Source organism: Salvelinus sp. IW2-2015, linkage group LG9 (genome assembly GCF_002910315.2).
Source record: "Salvelinus sp. IW2-2015 linkage group LG9, ASM291031v2, whole genome shotgun sequence".
Lineage (NCBI taxonomy): Eukaryota > Metazoa > Chordata > Actinopteri > Salmoniformes > Salmonidae > Salvelinus > Salvelinus sp. IW2-2015.
The window spans coordinates 10,499,439-10,521,594 of record NC_036849.1 but is presented as its reverse complement, the minus strand read 5'-3'; the positions used below and the strand labels follow the sequence as shown (position 1 = coordinate 10,521,594).

At 43.4% G+C, this 22,156-nt stretch overlaps 1 protein-coding gene across 1 annotated transcript; it reads right to left on the bottom strand.

The window, feature by feature from the left end:
• Positions 1–481: 481 nt before the first annotated feature.
• On the bottom strand, positions 482–21,980 carry LOC111968551 (protein only RNase P catalytic subunit). Its single transcript, XM_023994209.2, has 7 exons — positions 20,692–21,980; positions 20,535–20,582; positions 20,226–20,358; positions 9,297–9,404; positions 1,304–1,452; positions 887–1,082; positions 482–728 (listed from the first exon to the last, which is right to left on the bottom strand). The coding sequence occupies exons 1-7, from the start codon at positions 21,636–21,638 to the stop codon at positions 597–599; spliced, it is 1,713 nt and encodes a 570-aa protein (XP_023849977.1). The 5' UTR covers positions 21,639–21,980; the 3' UTR covers positions 482–596.
• Positions 21,981–22,156: the final 176 nt, after the last annotated feature.

Below are 22,156 nucleotides of genomic sequence, written 5' to 3'. Positions count from 1 at the left end.
GACAATATTAACATACTTTATCCATTCACTGACATTATAAAGCAGTTTGTTAGCTTTAATATTTTACAACTGAGCTAACGTTAGCTATGGCCAGGTTAGATAACGTTAGCTATGGCTAGGTTAGATATCATTAACGTTAGCTACCTACTATAGTTTGGCTACAATAATGACTGGGCAAGTTGGTATTTTAATTTCTTCAGAACTATCCCATACTAACCGACTTTGAGTCTGCTCTCCAGAGAAGATGGTAATATGTCGTTCAAATCCTGCACTCGACCCTCGGGACATTGTGTTGGTAAACAAGTAAATGTGTATAAAAGTTGCAAACTGAAAACAGAACTACTGAGGAAAAAACATGCAAGATAATGATCCCGGAATTGGTTTAGGAACAGTAGTTGGATGTCTGGGTCAATCCAACAAACGTTGTTTTAGACACCTCTTGGTTTACTGAATGCATTTTGAAAAAGATATTCTAGGACTACAAGAAAAGTACAAAACTTTTTTTTCAGTCTTTTATTCTTTTCCACATGCTATAGTTTCATTAACGAACACTGTATTGACAGGTTTGTGAAGATCAAACAGTTCTAAGTGGGTCCTTATTTTGCCTTGGTAAGACACAGCCACTTCTGTGGAACTTCATAAGTGCATCTCTCTGCCCCATTCTCATCATAGGGGATGTGCCAGGAGCCTCCATTTGTCTGGACAATGGTGTCATAACTTAATATCCGCTGGAAAAAATGTACAGAATACAAGAATTGTAATAAACATACACGTCATATTTATTTGTTTATCAATGTGCCTTTTAGGTCCTCATGTAGACAACAGATACTATACTATGCATTGATGTGTAATAAATAAGCAAGCTCTATCTCCCTGTTACTCTCACCTGGAATGGTACTCTCTTTCCTGGGGTGTAGCTGCTCAGCACCAGCTGGTGGCCTCTCTGCCACTTGAAGAAGAGGCGTCGGGTGGCACCGTCTGGCAGGCAGGCCTTGTGGTCCCTCATCAGGTCCCGGCTAACAAAGTTGCAGTGGTTCCCAGAGTGCAGTGTGGCATACAGCAGGAAAGGGTCATCCTCAGAACTGACAAACAACCAGAGGTGTCAACATCCAAACAAACCCAAAGAATCCACATTGGTTACTTTAGCCAATGTATTGCACAAAAACATATTTTTTCTTTCAGCCTTTAGTTATTCTCAATGAGATAAAGTCTCTTTTGCAAGAGTGACCTGTACTCTTATAATATGGATATGAATGATCTACCAGAAAGCTATGGTTTGCAAGACACATAGGGCTGAACTCACATGTTGTCAGTGAAGAAGCAGTGGGCCTTCTGCTGGACCAAGCTCATGTCATGTCTGTCCCAGCTGCGTGAGGGCCGCTGCATGTGCTTCCTCCCCAGGACCAGGATGACCAGGCCCTGGCGCTCAAGCTCCGACACCACCTCCAGGAGCTGCATAGAAACACCAACACAATTAGTCATCATCACATACAGTGCATTCGGAAAGTATTCAGATGCCTTGACTTTATCCACATTTTGTTACGTTACAGCCTTTTTCTAAAATGGATTAATTAGATTTTTCCCCCTCATCAATCTACACACAATACTCCATAATGACAAATTGAAAACAGGTTTAGACATTTTTGAAAATGTATTAAAACTAAAATATAGAAATACCTTATTTACATAAGTATTCAGACCCTTTGCGATAACACTTGAAAAATAGCCCAGGTGCATCCTGTTTCCATTGATCATCCTTGAGGATGTTTCTACAACTTAATTTGAGTCCATCTGTGGTAAATTCAATTGATAGGACATGAAAAGGCACACACCTGTCTATATAAGGTCCCACAGTTGACAGTGTGTCAGAGCAAAAACCAAGCCATGAGGTTGAAGGAAATGTCCGTAGGGCTCCGAGACAGGATTGTGTCGAGGCACAGATCTGGGGAAGGGTACCAAAACATTACTGCAACATTGAAGGTTCCCAAGAACACAGTGGCCTTCATCATTCTTAAATGGAAGAAGTTTGGAACCAGCAAGACTCTTCATAGAGCTGGCCGCACAGCCAAACTGAGCAATTGGGGGAGAAAGGCCTTGGTCAGGGAGGTGACCAAGAACCTGATTGTCACTCTGACAGAGCTCTAGAATTCCTCTGTGGAGATGGGAGAACCTTCCAGAAGGACAACCATCTCTGCAGCACTCCACCAATCAAGCCTTTATGGTAGAGTGGCCAGACGGAAGCCACTCCTCAGTAAAAGGCACATGACAACCCGCTTGGAGTTTGGCAAAAGGCACCAAAAGACTCTCAGACCATGAGAAACAAGTTTCTCTGGACTGATGAAACCAAGATGGCCTGAAACCTGGCAACATCCCTACAGTGAAGCATGGTGGTGGCAGCATCATAATGTGGGGATGTTTTTCAGTGGCAGGGACTGGGAGACTTGTCAGGATTGAGGCAAAGATGAACGGAGCAAAGAACAGAGATCCTTGATGAAAACCTGCTACAGAGCGCTCAGGACCTCAGACTGGGGCAAGGTTCACCTTCCAAAAAGAACAATGACCCTAAGCACACAGCGAAGACAGAACAGGAGTGGCTTCGGGACAAGTCTCTGAATGTACTTGAGTGGCCCAGCCAGATCCCGGACTTGAACACGATCGAACATCTCTGGAGAGACCTGAAAATAGATGTGCAGCAATGCTCCCCATCCAACCTGACAGAGCTTGAGAGGATCTGCAGAGAAGGGGAGAAACTCCCCAACTGTGTGTGCCAAGCTTGTAGTGTCATACCCAAGAAGACTCGAGGCTGTAATCACTGCCAAAGGTGCTTCAACAAAGTACTGAGTAAACGGTCTGAATACTTACGTTGGTCTGAATACTTAAGTAAACGTGATATTTTAAATACATTTGCTAACATTTCTTAACACTTATTGCTTTGTCATTATGGAATATTGTGTGTAGATTGATGAGGGACAAAAACAATTTAATCAATTTTAGAATAAGGCTGTAATGTAAGAAAATGTGGAAAAAGTCAAGGTGTCTGAATACTTTCCGAAGGCGCTGTATATGGCGTCATATGGGTGAGTGGTTTGCTGCCTTCAACGTTATGAACAGAGTGTCCCATGGTGGCAGTGGGGTTATGGTATGGGAAGGCATAAGCTACGGATAACGAACACAATTGCATTTTATCGATGTCAATTTGAATTCAAAGATACCACGATAAGATCCTGAGGCCCATTGTCGTGCCATTCATCTGCCGCCATCACCTCATGTTTCAGCATGATAATGCACAGTCACATGTCGCAAGGATCTGTACACAATTCCTGGAAGCTGAAAATGTCTCAGTTCTTCCATGGCCTGCATATGGGATGCTCTTGATCGACGTGTACGACAGCGTGTTCCAGTTCCCGACATTATCCAGCAACATCGTACAGCCATTAAAAGGGAAAGGGTGATACCTAGTCAGTTGTACAACTGAATGCCTTCAAATGAAATGTGTCTTCCGCATTTAACACAACCCCTCTGAATCAGAGAGGTGCGGGGTCTGCCTTTAACGACATCCACGTCTTCGGCGCCTGGGGAACAGTGGGTTAACTGCCTTGCTCAGGAAAAGGAGTGGGACAACATTCCACAGGCCACAGCCCGATCAACTCCATGCAAAGGAGATGTGTTGTGCTGCATGAGGCAAATGGTGGTCACACCAGATATTGACAGGTTTCTGATCCATGCACCTGTGACAGCCGCACCACGAGCCACACAGTAAAAACCCCTGCCTAACAAATATTCCTTTCATTTTATGTACTCAGTTTGCACTATATACTGTATATGGCGATACAAATAATATATAAATGATGACGTGACACATAGCTTGTTTCTTATATCCCATACATAACTTCATTGCAGAAATACTGTTTGACATTTGCTATCATTGTTTATATGTTGAGTTCATGCTCCATAGTTTACGTGGTAACAGTCATTGGTATAATTTAACTCAATTCTCTAACTTTATCATTTAACCATTCTCAAGCAAATAGTCACAGTTCAATGTAATGTCTAGTTTTACCTCCGTGTCCCAGCAGTCTTAACGGCGTTACATGGTCAATCTGACGTTTGTATTTATCGTGCCGCGTTTACGGTGATATGGCCTCTGCAGAAGTCAGGGCATTCATACTTTGTGCGCTTCGCTGAGCAGTGCAGAACTGTTGTCAAGGAAGTGAGTTTGTGTTTATACAGGACCTCCCACACTCGCCTACCGTCAACCAATCATGTCATGCGGAGCTATACGAAGCTTTCCACATTGTTACAACATTTAAGAGGCGCACAGCGATGCCGTACAGAGCTCGATTTGGCCTCTGCGTGCCTTCGGAGGCTCCGCTATTGCGTCACACCATCCACACGGCCTCCGACCACATTTTTGGATCAAACATAAATGGGCTTTAACAGCCTCATGTCTGCAGCATGGATGCCGCGGTGTTCTGGTAAAGGAGGCCCAAACGGAATCCCAGGCTTAAAATAGGGTTCAGGCGGGGCGTTGGGAAATGCCAACTCTCTGTTCACCCCATTCTCCATACTGGCCAATGATTATAACGGTGATTCTGATCCAACCACTAATTCATACATTGTTGTGCCCCTGGCCTGAGAGGATGGAAGTTCAATATGCACTGTAACATATGTATGTAGAAGGCTAATGTTAACTAGCTAACGTTGCCCATGAATGTAAGTTAGGCTAGCGAGCAAGCATTTTAGCCAGGTAGCCTAGGATAACAAAAAATAAAAGCGTGTACCTAATGACAGAGTGATAGTCCGTTTCGTCAACGGTAAAATATTTTTATTTTTGCACAAACGAGCACGCACACACACAGAAATCAGAACCATGGGCAGCCACATCATATTCAGCTTACGTTGATTGGGCTAAATTGTTTTGGTATCTTTTAGTTGTCACTGTATTAGACTAAGCAGAGGTGATTTGATGATGTTGAAATGGTGCTGGAATAGTGGAGGCAGCTCCTGTTTTCTTTGAGACTTGCGGTAACTCTCTGTGGTTCTAAATCAATAGTTGTTTTGTGGCCCGAAAATGTCGGAAACATTAACTTGCTTGACCATGCTGTAGGTCATGTAACGGTCTGTTACATGCAATATGCTTTTGAAGACTAAACCAGACAGAGGTTGCTATCCGGTTTTGTGATAAAATAAAGGTATGGTTGAATTTATTCTGCCACTGTCTTCTTACTGTCTGCCTTTAGGCATATGAATTATCAGGTTATAGAGCAAACAACGCAATTATCACAACATATATGTTATAATATGGCTTTTTTTTCTGGTTTCCCCAGTGAATTTACCCACACACCGTTACTGACCCTTATATTGTTTGCACCCTAATAAGTTGTCTCTCGTTGTCTGCTTGGTCATCCCGGACAGCCCTTTCCTTTTTTTTTAAAGGTATCTGTGGCCAATGATGCATATCTGTATTCCCAGTCATGTGAAATACTGTAAAATCTTTGAAATTGTTGCATGTTGCATTTATATTTTTGTTCAGTATAATAACTAAGTGCAAATATCTGTTGGTAGAGTCATAGTTTCACACACATGCAAAAACTCAGACATGTATGTCTGTCTGATGTGGTTGAGAATGCAGACGAGTGGGTTGGGGAGATGTGACCTTTAGCTGATAACTAGGACAGAAGTCAGCACCACAAATACACAAATACTGATTTTAGTCATATTACAATGGAAGATAAATCCCCTCAATAAGGCATCAGGGTCTGTAGGTGTGCTGAAACAAAGCTACTTGTGCTGCATTTATACAAATACAGAACTGCTGTATTTGAAAGCTGGGAGCAGGTTTTTCATATCTACTCTATGCAGTCAGTGCCCTGAGGCCACAGTCCCCCCTGCTCCTCACTAATGCTTAGCTCACCTGTCAGAGAAACGAGATGCTAAACAGCTGTGGGGAGGTGGAGGGATTATTCACACTGTGTGTGTGTTTGTGTATGCATGGCAGACTGCTGGCCAGACTCTGTGGTGACTGAGGGTTCTGCTTACAGAGCACAGATATAATACTGTGTGCGTTTCTTCGGCTATGAGCCCATGGTTAAATAAATATACACAGCACTAAAAATATACCCATCTTTCCCACATGAAAAAGTGTTGTCATTTGTTAACAGCCTCCCACAGCACCATGCAGCTGTGACAATGCCATCTCCTCTGTGTCTCAAGTGGGGGAAGCACATGGGTAACTTATGTGGACTGGCATTACAACTTATTCACTTCATTGGAATTCAAGACGGATATTTGTATTTGGCTCTTTCCGAGGGGTCTATACATGCTGGCGTGGCTGTGCTGTGCACTATATCATCCCCTAGTAGCAACCGGAGAGAGGGAGCAGACATACCGTACATCCTGTCCAGAATTACTTAATTGTACTGAGTTACAAATACAAGATAGGCACCCTTTATATTCCATTACTAGGAATTCGTAATATTGACAGTGATTCGAGCCTTAGTCATCAGTGGGGGAAAAAGTAATTTTCTCCCACCGATTCAACCCAAGTCTGAGATGTTCGAGAGTATTTGCTTTCGTGATGATGACTGATGCCCGACCACTCAAGTAGTAAAAAAGTTCAGATTTAGGAAACATCCCCTGCATTGGGATATTGCTTTTGATTGACGCTAACTGTGGTTTGGTTAGTGTGGAAGACTGAGTGAGACTAACAGTGAGTCAGTATGAACCTAAACACACTGAAATGGAAGTGGTAACACCAGCTGTGCATGTGCATTAGATTCTAATAGCTACTGTAGATAGGTTGCAGTCTAATTGCAATGCAGAAGCCACATCACTTGTAGTGCTGGGAATTGCCAGTGACCTCACGATATTATCACGTTACTTACGTGCCGATACGATATGATTTGTGATTCACACAATGCTATATAAACTCAGCAAAAAAAGAAACGTCCTCTCACTGTCAACTGCGTTCATTTTCAGCAAATTTAACATGTGTAAATATTTGTATGAACATAAGATTCAACAACTGAAACATAAACTGAACAAGTTCCACAGACATGTGACTAACATAAATTGAATAATGTGTCCCTGAACAAGGGGGGGGGGGTCAAAATCATAAGTAACAGTCAGTATCTGGTGTGGCCACCAGCTGCATTAAGTATTGCAGTGCATCTCCTCATGGACTGCACCAGATTTGCCAGTTCTTGCTGTGAGATGTTACCCCACTCTTCTACCAAGGCACCTGCAAGTTCTGGGGGGGGGGAATGGCCCTAGCCCTCACCCTTCGATCCAACAAGTCCCAGATGTGCTCAATGGGATTGAGATCCGGGCTCTTCGCTGGCCATGGCAGAACACTGACATTCCTGTCTTGCAGGAAATCACACACAGAACGAGCAGTATGGCTGGTGGCATTGTCATGCTGGAGGGTCATGTCAGGATGAGCCTGCAAGAAGGGTACCACATGAGGGAGAAGGATGTTCCCTGTAACACACAGCGTTGAGATTGCCTACAATGACAACAAGCTCAGTCCGATGATGCTGTGACACACCGCCCCAGACCATGACGAACCCTTTACCTCCAAATTGATCCCGCTCCAGAGTACAGGCCTCGGTGTAACGCTCATTCCTTCGATGATAAACGCAAATCCGACCTTCACCCCTGGTGAGACAAAACCGCGACTCGTCAGTGAAGAGCACTTTTTGCCAGTCCTGTCTGGTCCAGCGACGGTGGGTTTGTGCCCATAGGCGACGTTGTTGCCGGTGATGTCTGGTGAGGACCTGCCTTACAACAGGCCTACAAGCCCTCAGTCCAGCCTCTCTCAGCCTATTGCGGACAGTCTGAGCACTGATGGAGGGATTGTGCGTTCCTGATGTAACTTGGGCAGATGTTGTTGCCATCCAGTACCTGTCCTGCAGGTGTGATGTTCGGATGTACCGATCCTGTGCAGGTGTTGTTACATGTGGTCTGCCACTGCGAGGACGATCAGCTGTCCGTCCTGTCTCCCTGTAGCGCTGTCTTAGGCGTCTCAGAGTATAGTATGGACATGGCAATTTATTGCCCTGGCCACATCTGCAGTCCTCATGCCTCCTTGCAGCATGCCTAAGGCACGTTCACGCAGATGAGCAGGGACCCTGGGCATCTTTCTTTTGGTGTTTTTCAGAGTCAGTAGAAAGGCCTCTTTAGTGTCCTTAGTTTCCATAACTGTGACCTTAATTGCCTACCGTCTGTAAGCTGTTAGTGTCTTGATGACTGTTCCACAGGTGCATGTTCATTAATTGTTTATGGTTCACTGAACAAGCACGGGAAACGGTGTTTAAACCCTTCACAATGAAGATCTGTGAAGTTATTTGGATTTTTACGAATTATCTTTGAAAGATAATGTCCTGAAAAAGGGACGGTTCCTTTTTTTCATATATATATATAGTGATTCGGGACAGTGATTTTATTGTGATTTGATGTTCTAAACATATTGCTCACCATATGTCTGCTGCAGAGGGACAATAGAGAGCCACGATAAACGGAATGTTGATCAGTCAATAAAATAAAAGTGCTGAAAACGAATTGGCTCCCTATTTAAAAAGAAGATGGAGAATAAGCTATGAAGGAAAAATACTGGAGTTTTGGTGCAGATACAGCCAACTTCCGCAAAAATGATACTGCGATATTGTCAGAACAGTACAATATATCGTCAAAAATAATATCCCCGTCGTCCTCTCGAGTGGTGCAGTGGTCTAAGGCACTGCATCGCAGTTGCTGGCTGTGCCACTAGAGATCCTGGTTTGAGTCCAGGCTCTGTCGCAGCAGGCCACAACCGGGAAACCCATGGGGCGGCACACAATTGGCCCAGCGTCGTCCGGGAGGGGGGAGGGGTTTGACCGGCAGAGATGTCCTTGTCCCACCGCGCTCTAGCGACTCCTGTGGCGGGCCAGGCGCATGCACGCTGACACGGTCGCCAGGTTTACAGTGTTTCCTCCGACACATTGGTGTGGCTGGCTTCCGGGTTAAGCGGGCATTGTGTCAAGAAGCAGTGCGGCTTGGTTGGGTCATGTTTCAGCAATCAGACAATTGGATACCACAAAATTGGGGGTAAAAAAATTACATCAAATATTATCCCAAAATGTAACTATCGTCCCCCCCATCACTAATCAACACCACATCCTTACATGTCAGATCAATGGTGCCAACTCAGAACATTTCATACACTGTGATTGTTGTTCCAGTGAGTTTGGCAGGTCTGTTGCTTGCGAAAATAGGCATGACAATGATGTATTCTGGACTTACATTCGCAGAGAACTCACCGTCTGCGACTGGTTCCCTTTGATGCCAATGTTGGCCACGTTGAGTCCATCTATGACCACGTCAAAGGCCGGCTTCCGCTTGACAAAGTTCTTGAAGCTCTCCAGCTCCTAGGAGAGGGAGAAACACTTGGTTACCCAAGCTTCCGGTTTATGTGGTTGAATGTTTTATGCTTCCATTTGAAATGTTTGTGCATGCCAAGTCCATATTATATTTAATATTTTTTAAATGAAATGTCTCACAGCTATCAGGTGATCTATGAGGGGGTGGGAAATTCACATACTTATTCACAAAGAAATACTCGAAAGTCTTGAGCACCAGCTCAGGATGCATGCTGGTCTGTACATAACAAGGATGAACTTCAGTAGCAGGGCAAGCTAAATCAAACATGGCATGGTCAATATTTACTTAACTCGACAGCCAGGACTTCCCTCTCGCTCTTGTTTTTCTTTCATTGTTTCCGTTTCAATGGGAACCTGGACTGGCTACAGATATAAATCTGGCAGTACACAGTACAGTGCAGAATTTATGGATAGGCCACATGCCAACCCAGGCCACACCTCCACCTGTCTGTCTGTCTATCATGTACATTCTACACTGCATGTATGCATAGGTCTCATGTTGCTGTCACTGCTGCTTAGTACATAGGAAATAGAGATCCACTGACACATGAACGTTATGAGTTTGGTAAATACTTTTTTCTCGATTGCGACATACATGGTCAGTCTTGTTTGCGTTCTCAGGAAACATGGTGTATATATTAGCATCTATATGTGATGAAAAAAATGGGGAAAAATGGATTGCGACATATATATTTTTATTAATTTCATCACATATAGATGCCAATATATTCACCATGTTCCCTGAGAATGCAACAAGACAGACCAACTACAGCCTACAAACCAACAAATAATGTGGTATAAGTGTCCATTATACAATACTGTAGCCCATGGAACAGGCCAGTACTTTCACTTCTTTGTCTCTGCTAGCAAAGAGCCTGAAAAATCCCCTAACACCCCCAATACAAACCTAAAAGTCCACCAGAACAACCGTAAAGTACTGTATACACCTGAGAAAAAAAAAGAAAAAAAAACTGTAGCAAATTTAGCTAAAGCTTTGTAAGCAACAGCATCGCAATGAGACATCTGTATGGGACAGAAAGAGGAATAATATTTGGGGAATCCCTCTGTGGTGCAGAAGGGAGAACGAGTTCTGCAACTAAAGGACATTAAGTATTGAAGAAACATTCAGGCCCTGTACATTCACATACATCTTGTTAACTAATAGCCTGGGGACGAGCTTACTTTCCCCTTTACTTCACCTCTACCTTATTAACACAGCTTGTTGTGTTGCTATCTGCTCCCCTGCAGCACTAGCAGTTGTCATGGCGAGTTGAGGTACACAATGGGACTGGAAGAACTGGGAAATCCCAGAGGTTGTAGGGCCACGTGACTTGTGCCTAGATGTCATTTTTGATGGAGTCAGAGACAATGGATCTCCACTCTAGTTCCATTGTGGAGGGAATGGGTTTAGCTGAGCACAGCATGGCACCCACCCAGTTACACTTGATAGGATGCACCTTTGCATCTCTCCAGAGTTTCTCCCTGGTAGGGAGAGATGATTTTACATTTGATGGCTCTTCTTCATTGTTCTTGCATAACTGAGTTTTCCACATGGAAAAAGGAGACAATGCTGAGAAACAATTTTATCAACTGCGTATCTGCAATACTGTCTGGAACCAATAAAATGTCTAAATCACCAAGGAGCCTACATTACCGTTCAAAAGTTTGGGGTCACTTAGAAATGTCCTTGTTTTTGAAAGAAAGCTAATTTTTTGTATATTAAAATAACATCAAATTGATCAGAAATACAGTGTGGACATTGTTGATGTTGTAAATGAATATTCTAGCTGGAAACGGCAGATTTTTTATGGAATATCTACATAGGCGTACAGAGGCCCATTATCAGCAACCATCACTCCTGTGTTCCAATGGCACATTGTGTTAGCTAATCCAAGTTTATCATTTTAAAAGGCTAATTGATCATTAGAAAACCCTTTTGCAATTATGTTAGCACAGCTGAAAACTGTTGTGCTGATTTTAAAGAAGCAATAAAACTGTCATTCTTTAGACTAAATGAGTATCTAGAGCATCAGCATTTGTGGGTTCAATTACAGGCTCAAAATGGCCAGAAACAAAGACCTTTCTTCTGAAACTCATCAGTTTATTCTTGTTCTGAGAAATTAAGGCTATTCCATGCGAGAAATGGCCAAGAAACTGAAGATCTCATACAATGCTGTGTACTACTCCCTTCACAGAACAGCGCAAACGGGCTCTAACCAGAATAGAAAGAGGCCCTGGTGCACAACTGAGCAAGAGGACAAGTACTAGTTCAAGTCGCTAGAGCTCGATGAGCCAAACCCTCCCCTAACCCGGACGATGCTGGGCCAATTGTGCGCCGCCCTATGGGGCTCTCGGTCACGGGATCGAACCCCAGGCTGTAGTGGCGCCTCAGTACTGCGACTTCACAGACAATTTCAATCTCTCCTTGTCCTAGTCTGTAATCTCAACATGCTTCAAACTGATCACCATTGTCCCAGTTCCCAAGAACTCCAAGGTAACCTGCCTAAAATACTGTAATCATCCTGGCACTCACATCTGTAATTATGAAGTGCTTTGAAAGGCTGGTCATGACACACATCAACACCATCATCCCAGACACCATGGACCCAGCCCAATTCGCATACCGCCCCAATAGATTGACAGATGACGCAAAATGTCAATTCACACTGCCCTCTCCCATCTGGACAAGAGGGGAAAAAACTATGTGAGAATGTTGTTCAGACTACAGCTCAGCGTTCAACACCATAGTCCCCTCCAAGCTCATCGCCAAGTTGGGGACCTTGGGACTGAACACCTTCCTCTGCAACTGGGTCATGGACTTCCTAACGGGCTGGCCCAAGGTGGTGAAGGTAGGCAACAACACCTCTGCCACGCTGACTCTCAACATGGGGGGCCCTCAGGGGTGTGTGCTTAGTCCACTCCTGTACTCCCTATCCACCCAAGACAGTGTGGCCACGCACGACTACAACATCATCAAATTTGCTGGCAACACAACGGTGGTCGGCCTGATCACCGACGGCAATGAGACAGCCTACAGGGAGGTCAGAGACATAGCATTGTTGTGCCAGGACACCAACCTCTCCCTCAACGCAAGTAAGACCAAGGAGCTGATCGAGGACTACAGGAGAAAGAGGGGAGAGCACGCCCCCATCCACATCGATCAGGCTGTAGTGGAGCAGGTCGTGAGCTTCACGTTCCTTGCCTTCCACATCATTAAGGACTTAACATGGCCCACTCACACCTGCACAGTAGGGTGACCACATGTCCCAGATTGTGCAGGACAGTCTTACATTTTGGTCCTTGGTCCCGTGTCCCACAACCAAACAATCATGTTCCACATTTAATCAACAAATTCAAACACTACTAATTTAGAAAAAAAAGGTTGAGGGGGGTCACACAGACAGACTACACTGTCCAGCAAAATCATCCTGTTGTCCCGCATTTGGGTATTTTAAATGTGGTCAGCTTCTACCCCCACGCCATAAGACTGCTAAATAGTTAATCAAATGGTTACCCGGACTATCTGCCCGGAACCTACTGTCTCTATGCAAACTCACAAGACTATATATACACACTATATACACACACTACATTGACACTTTCACACAAAACACAATCACATACACTACATAAGCACACAAACACAAACCGACACAAAACAAACACACAAACATACACTCTTACACTATATGTTGCTGCTACTCTGTTCTTCATTTTACTCTTACTATTATATATCCAGATAATGTCACTTTACCCTGCTTCATGTATATACAGTGCATTCGGAAAGTATTCAGACCCCTTGACTTTTTCCAACTACAAAAAAACTACATTAACATATGTATTCAGACCCTTTACTCAGTACTTCGTTGAAGCACCTCTGGAGCGATTACAGCCTTGAGTCTTCTTGGGTATGACGCTACAATCTTGCCACGGTATTTGTGGAGTTCCTCCCATTCTTCTCTGCAGATCCTCTCAAGCTCTGGCCGGTTGGGATGGGGAACGTCACCCAACAGCTATTTTCAGGTCTCTCCAGAGATGTTCGATCAGGTTCCGGCAATGGCTGGGCCACTCAAGGACATTCAGAGACTTGTCCCGAAGCCACTCCTGCGTTGTCTTGGCTATGGGCTTAGGGTCGTTGTCCTGTTGGAAGGTGAACCTTCGACCCCAGTCTGAGGTCCTGACCAGGTTTTCATCAAGGATCTCTCAGTACTTTGCTCCGTTCATCTTTCCCTCGATCCAGACTAGTCTCCCAGTCCCTGCCGCTGAAAAACATCCCCAAAGCATGATGCTGCCACCACCATGCTTTACCGTAGGGATGGTGCCAGGTTTCCTCCAGACATGACTCTTGGCATTCAGGCTAAAGAGTTCAATCTTGGTTTCATCAGACCAGAGAATCTTGTTTTTCATGGTCTGAGAGTCCTTTAGGTGCCTTTTGGCAAACTCCAAGCAGGCTGTCATGTTCCTTTTACTGAGGAGAGGCTTCAGGCTGGCCACTCTATCAAAAAGGCCTGATTGGTGGAGTGCTGCAGAGATGATTGTCCTTTTGGAAGGTTCTTGGGGACCTTCAATGCTGCAGAAATGTTTTGGTACCCTTCCCCAGATCTGTTCCTCAACACAAACCTGTCTCGGAGCTCTAAGGACAATTCCTTCGATCTCATGGCTTGGTTTTTGCTCTGACATGCACTGTTTTAAAAACCTGTTTTCGCTTTGTCATTATGTGGTATTGTGTGTAGATTGATGAGGAAAAACGATATTTAATCAATTTTAGAATAAGGTTGTAACGTAACAAAATGTGGAAAAGGGGAAGGGGTCTGAATACTTCCGAATGCACTGTATCTATCTGAAATACCTCATCCAAGCAATCATTTCATGGTAAATTCTATACCCGTTGTATTTAGCACGTGACAAATAACATTTGCTTTGATATCTTAATAGCATTAGGCTATACAGTGACATTCCACATAACTGTATTCAATCCAACCTCCCAAAACAAAAATTGTAGATAAAAATACATGTGGCTGTTCCACCGGTCTGTCATCTCCCTCTAGTCTAAAGCGCGAGGAACAGGTTGTTATGTTATGTTCTATGGCTGGGTCTATATTCTAAAACCCTGCAAGCCAGGGTGTTCCCTGTCAACCTGCTGCAAAATGTTGCCCCTTATATCCTGGTTAGTTACAGAGCAACAATAATATCTTACTTCTCAGTGCAAGACTATGTTATGCTTATTCTAGGAATTCACCTCTGAAAGTATTAACTGGGACAGAGCGAGAAATAGGCTAATATAAAGCAGTGCTGCACCGCAGACAAACCATAACGAATGGGTTCTCATTTTAATCTGTGAATCATAGACAAAATGATTTGATAAAAAATGGTACCGTTGCTTTTCAATTTGTTCTATATGCATTTTTCTTGCACTCTTTCATGTGATAGACTTTACAATGAAGTTGAACCTTGCAAAGAAAACACCAATGCTGCATAGGAGCTAAGCTCCTGCCCCAGGACTGAGGGCGTTATTTTTCAGTGCCTCACACTGGTTTCACATCATAAACTACTCACTCATGTAACCATGGGGGGTTAGAGTCTGCGCAAGCACACACACGCACACACACACACACACAGGGACTTTCCAGGGTCACTCATGTGAGAGCCTGTTGAGGGTTGAAATGTGAAACTCTTTTGTGCAGCTTATATGACTGCAGCGGGCCAGAAAATGTCCAAGCTATGCCCAGATATAAACAAGACTAGTGTTACCTAAAGCAACAAAGAGGGATTACAGCTCAGAACAGGGACTTAACAATGTATTACAGTTCATCCTGACATGCAATTGAGTAATCAAAGGAAATTGCATTTCCCAAATAAACTGCCATGAAATAGCATATCACTTTATTATACAATATACACTGAGTATACAAAACATTAGGAACACCTGCTCTTTCCATGACGTACTGACCAGGTGAATCCAGATAATATATGATCCCTGATTGATGTCACTTGTTAAATCCACTTCAATCAGTGTAGATGAAGGGGGAGACAGGTTAAAGAAGGATTGTTAAGCCTTGAGACAATTGAGACATGGATTGTGTATGTGTGCCATTCCGACGGTGAATGGACAAGACAAAACTTTTAAGTGTCTTTGAACGGGGTATGGTAGTAGGTGCCAGGCACTGCTGGGTTTTTCACACTCAACAGTTTCCTGTGTGCATCAAGAATGGTCCACTATCCAAAGGACATCCAGCCAACTTGACACAACTGTGGGAAGTATTGGAGTCAACATGGGATAGCATCCCTGTGGAACACTTGACACCTTGTAGAGTCCATGCCCTGACAAAGTAAATCTGTTCTGAGGGCAAAAAGGGGTGCAACTCAATATTAGGAAGGTGTTCCTAATGCTTTGTACATCTGTACAAAAATTATATTTCCCATGCTACAGTATCTATAAAGGATAGTTCCCATTGCGCTAACACTAGTTAGCATTGGCTTGTGAAACTACCTCTAACTTCCTTCCTACTCGACAGACACAAAACATTCATCCACAAGTTTATCTGACTCTGGGAAAGTAGATACAGGGCCACATTGCCAAAATCCCAAACTATCCCTTTAAGCCAAAACAGATTTAACACAGTAGTTCTCAGTGGTGGAAAAGGTACCCAATTGTCATACTTGAGCAAAAGTAAAGATACCTCAATAAAAAATGACTCAAGTAGAAGTGAGTCAAGCAGTAAAATATTACTTGAGGAAAAGTCTAAAAGTACTGCACAACAACAACACTTTCTGTGGCAAACAGAAGCAGAAGGATCTCTGCACCCCATTCAATGAGAGTGCAACAGAGGTGGTTTGGTGTTCCATGCATGTGATGAGCAACCTTGCCTGAGACCGGAATTAGCTTGACTGATGCGCTTTCTAACCCAGATATCCTGTGTGCCAGACAATGCAACTTTTCAGGTCTCAGACAAGTTACTCATCACACAAACATGGTCACTGATCCACCTGTGTTACACTTCAACCCCTTTTGACCTACTCCTTGAAGAGACCCATCCAAGCCACAGGACCAATGCCTAAGCTTTAGCTCAATAGGCTAACACAGTCAGAAACATGTTAACCTTATAATGACTACCCTTGCCGGAGACTTAAAACGTACACGTCTAACACAAACTAACACATGTCAAACTAACACGTCTTCAGGTCTCAGGCAAGGTTCTCATCACATAAGCATGGATCACCAAACCACGCTCTTTTGATGAGTAACCTTGCTGGATCTTGAATACTTGTATTAGTGTAGCAGATTGGGATCTGTGAAACTCACTCCTCAGTCTGCGCAATTTAAGAAGGCCTCTCCATATGAGCTGAATCAGGGGGAAGCAGTACTCGCTAAGCAGTCAACGTGATGTCCTTTACAATGGTGCCACTGGACTTGGATCTACAGATGCGCTGGTTCAACAACTGGGGTCGCTGTGGAGTGAGTTTAGGGGGTGAACGTAGCAGATAGGGATCTGTGAAACACAATCATAAGCCTGAAGCTTCGACCCTTGTGCAATTGAAGAAGGCCTTTTTAAATACCTTGGTGGGTTGCAACACTTCAGGAGGGCGGTCAAGTATGTTTGCAAGGCAGAGGTCCTGTGTTCGAGTCTCAGTATGAGCTGAATCAGGGGGATGCGGTACTCGTTAAGCAAGCAATGTGTCATCCTTTACATTAAACTCATGAACGGATCCCTATAGGCTTTAGCTAAGTGGGCTAACACATAGAGCAGGGTAATATGGGTATAAATCCATATTGTGATCAACTGCCTGAATTGATGCGATAACGATAAATAGAACGATATGTTTATAACAATGTGCAATTGTTTTGTTTGTTATTATCCTTTAAACTACTACAACTAGTTTGATGGTTGTGGCCATCAATTGTCCCATTAACAATCAGCCATATCAGCAAACTTATTTAATTTCAAACTTTACATTTCTATGGTATAGGCTACTTACCGTAATGAACGATATCAGCAAAATGCCTGCAATAAGTGAAAGATATGGACGGTGTCGATCATTTTCGGTTTATTGTCCCAGCTCTACTAACAAAGTCTTGTGACATGCAAGAGCCCTGGTTCAAACCCTGTCAGTCACAAGAACAAGATTAAATAGGGAGTGGAACGGCTATCCTTAGAAGGGCTATGACAGGGCTATTCAACTATATTCTAATGTGGGCCAAACTGTTGACACTCCTAACACGGCCTGTGATCATCATAGCAGGAAACAGAAGGCACGTCCACGTTCCAGAAAGTCTTAACTTTAAACATAAATGACCACATATAGGACAATGACAAATTGAGGTAAGCTAGTTACAGTACACTTATTTTGACCTGAGAAGAGCCTACAAGCAGCTATCATCAAATAGCCTTACAATGAGGTGAAACGGGTCTTCGCCAGTAAAGGTTCAAATGTATTTTGTCACTTACATATTGACCAGCCTTTACCAATGTTTGAAATGTGTGGCTGTGCTGACTGACTCTAAAAGCGGGCTCAGTGCAGATGCAGAGAGAGAGACGGGGAGATACATGTTCTGCAACTGGAAATCCCCATCATCTCATCTAATTGTGGAACAGGCCTGATCCCTTGAAGGACGACTTGCTATTTTGATCAGTAGACCCCCAAGCTCATACAACTGGCCCTCGTGCAGCAAAATATCTTGTTTAATTCAGGAGATAAACCCCTAAACAACAGCAAACCCTAAGAGTAAAGCAAGATCAGCCCTGAACAACACTGAATCATGAAACACTGCATTTAATGGCTGAAAAGTTTGACCAATATTTAAAAAATGTAGCCCCAAAACATCCAGTACCAAAGGAATAGTTCAATCCAAAATAAAACTTTGCCATAGGTTTTTCACATTTCTTGTGCAATTCTCAATATGTGCATGTGGAGAAATCTGCAGTGCTTGTCGTTGAATTCACATGTGCAGATTTGTTTTGATATGACACTAGCACTATCTAGTGGCCATTGTACTCAACTATTTTCTGCTGTCGAACTACACGCTGAACAAAAATATAAACGCAACATGTCAAGTGTTGGTCCCATGTTTCATGAGATTAAATAAAAGATCCCAGAAATGTTCCATAAGCACAAAAAGCTTATTTATCTCACATTTATCTCACATCTCACTTATTTATCTCTAACATCCCTGTTATTGAGCATTTCTTATTTGCCAAGATAATCCATCCACCTGACAAGTGTGCAGTGGTGGAAAAAGTACCAAATTGTCATACTTGAGTAAAAGTAAAGATACCTTAATAGAAAATGACTCAAGTAAAAGTGAAAAAGTCACCCAGTAAAATACTACTGGAGTAAAAGTCTAAAAGTATCTGGTTTTAAATATACTTAAATATCAGAAGTAAATGCATTTGCAAAAATATACTAAAGTAAACGTACAAGTGTAAATCATTTCAAATTCCTTAAATTAAGCAAACCAGACGGCACAATTTTCTAGTTTTTAAAATGTATGGATAGACGGGGCACACTCCAACAGTCGGACATCATTTACAAACAAAGCATTTGTGTTTAATGAGTCCTCCAGATCAGAGGCAGTATGGATGACCAGGGATGTTCTCTTGATAAGTGCGTGAATTTCACCATTTTCCTGTGCTGCTAAGCATTCAAAATGTAACAAGTACTTTTGGGTGTCAGGGAAAATGTATGGCGTAAAAAGTACATCGTTTTGTTTGGGAATGTAGTGAAGTAAAAGTAGTCAAAAATATGAATAGTAAAGTCAAATACAGATACCCCAGAAAACTACTTAAGTAGTACTTTAAAGTATTTTTACTTAAATACTTTACACCACTGCAAGTGTGGCATATCAAGAAGCTCATTAAATGGCACGATCATTACACAGGTGTATCTTGTGCTGGGGACAATAAAAGGCCACTCTAAAATGTGCAGTTTTGTCACACAACACAATGCCACATATGTCTCAAGTTTTGAGGGAGCGTGAAATTGGCATGCTGACTGCAGGAATGTCCACCTGAGCTGTTGTCAGATAACTGATTGTTAATTTCTCTACCATAAGCTGCCTCCAACATCATTTTAGAGAATTTGGCAGTATGTCCAACTGGCTTCACAACCGCAGACCGTGTGTATGGCATCGTGTGGGCAAGCGGTTTGCTGATGTCAAAGTTGTGTCAACAGAGTGTCCATGGTGGTGGTGGGGTTATGGTATGGGCAGATATGAACTACGGACAACGGACACAATTGCATTTTATCGATGGCAATTTGAATTCAGAGATACCGTGACGCGATTCTGAGGCCCATTGTCATGCCATTCATTCGCAGCCATCACCTCATGTTTAGCATGATAATGCACGGCTCAATAGCTTCGCACAGCCATTGAGGAGAGGTGGGACAACATTCCACAGGCCACAATCAAAAGCCTGATCAACTCTATGTGAAGGAGATATGTCGCACTGCATGAGGCAAATGGAGGTCACACCAGATACTGACTGGTTTTCTGATCCACACCCTTACCTTTTTTTTAAGGTAGCTGTGACCAACAGATGCATATCTGTATTCCCAGTCAAATCCATATATTACGGCCAAATTCATTTATTTCAATTGACTGATTTCCTTATATGAACCGTAACTCAGTAAAATCTTTGAAATTGTTGCATGTTGCGTTTATATTACAACCAACTGTACTCAAAAGGATTGGCTGACCAATTACATAAAGCTGATCTGTAGTGTAGACAATTTGCATAATGTGTGTGGACACTATCAATGCAGAGACAGAGGACAAGAGGGAGACAAACTAAGAAAAAGAGGTTCCCAAACCTCTGGAGTGGTCTTATTGAAGATGTCTCTGCCTTGGATCACATCCCCCATCACCCTGTCTTTGAGCTGGGCGTACTCCTCCCGACTCAGCTGGATGGACTCCAGCTCTGCCTGGCAGCTCCGACACACTCCCCTGGTTAAAAAGGCAAAGGTAACAGGGTCAGAGGTTAATAAAGAATTTACATTTTCCAGCCATCTGGATTTCGAATAGAAGTAGAAGAAGTAGTGTATGAAGTGCTGATTCAAACTCTAAATTCATTAGGTCTAATGGTTTAATGAATAAAATGAAAATAAAGTTTATGTTGTTACCTGGGGTCTACGGGGGACCAGCTGCCAATCCACTTCTGTTCTGGAAGACTGGCAGGAGAAGATATCATAATCAAACCAAAATAGGCACAGCCCGTGCTTTGTCCCAATAACATTGTGTGATTGTAGGCCTGTTTAGTAACCTATATTCAGGACTTACCTCTCAAACCAAGCTTTGATATCTTTAGCCAGAGTTTCCTCGGGATAGATTTGGTTGTCCCTCATATGGAGCAGGATGGACTGCAGCCCGTCCTCGTGGCCCTGATGAGAGAGACCACACTGGAACAGGGCCTGCCATGTCTCCTGGTTGGGAATGAGGCCCTTCTCCATCAGCTCAGCATACAGGGCCCAGGCAGTGTCAGCGTCACCATGCAGCACCGCCCCAGCGATGGTATCGCCGTAGTTACGCGGTGATGGCGTGATGGCCCTCTTGATGTTCTCCAGGATGGTCAGCGCCTCCTTCCAGCGTTCTGTCCTGCTGAAGCCCTTTATGAACAGGCTGGAGGCTCCAGTGTCTAATGTCCTGAACCGGCTCCTCATGATATCATACATGTCAAACACCTCAGAGTGGTGGCCGCTGCCGACACACAGGGTGAGGTACCGCAGTAGCAGCTCGTAAGACAGCGTACCGGTATCCATGGCAACATAGGCCAGCAGGGACTTGGCAACGTTAATGTCTGTCCCATCAGCCAGCATTGATGACATCATCCGGACGTCAAAGCGATCAGGATTCGGTGAAGTCAATTTTAGGCTCTTCCACTCTGAGGCAGTGAGAGGGTGGTCTGGGGGTTCCACTCTCTTGTTCTTTCTGGGGAAGTTTGGTTCCTCCTCAGCCCTCTTCTTTTGGTATTCAGCAGTTCTCTTGGCTGTCCCAGCAGCAAACACTGACTTGGGAAAAGAGAGCCTCTCTCTGATATTGAATTCCCTCTGTCTGTCGTCTTTCCTGTTGTTACCTGCATGTCTACTCCCTCCTTTAGTGCATAAAAGTCTGGAACTAACTGATAGCTTGCTAATCACATTATTCAGGGGAGTAAAGCCAGCAGTGCTTGGATTAAACAGTGGGCTAATGTATTTCAGACATATTCTTGTTTTCAGGAGGGAGCTCATAGTTAGTAACAATATACTACTACTGTACACTGTCAGATGTGCTGTCTCATGTCTGTGTTGAAAACAAAAAACAGTCAAGTGAAGTCAGGGACACTAAGAAATGAGGTTCAAACTAATTAGCTAGCTAGAGACTTTAATTGACATTGCCTATAAACAAACAACCAGCTTGGCGGTTTTATTATTTCGATAAGGAGTCAGGAGGCCCAATATCTACATGCACTTGTTTTGGATGATAATTTGGCTAAATAAATGTAGCTAAATAACACTTTACGGAGTATTCACCTGCAGAAGAAGGCATGCCTGTGATCAGAAAGTCGCATTTTATGACGTCACAATCATGTGACATTGCAGTTCAGAGGTCACGTCGATAGCCGACCAATCCCAAGCGAGCTACGATTGTTTAGAAATTTTAGAGACGCTGGAGTTAGAAGTTATCATAACTTTGGTTAGCTACTTTTCCTGTTATTACGAATAAACAGAAGTAAAATGTCAAACGATAAGTTAGTGTGGAAAGAGGT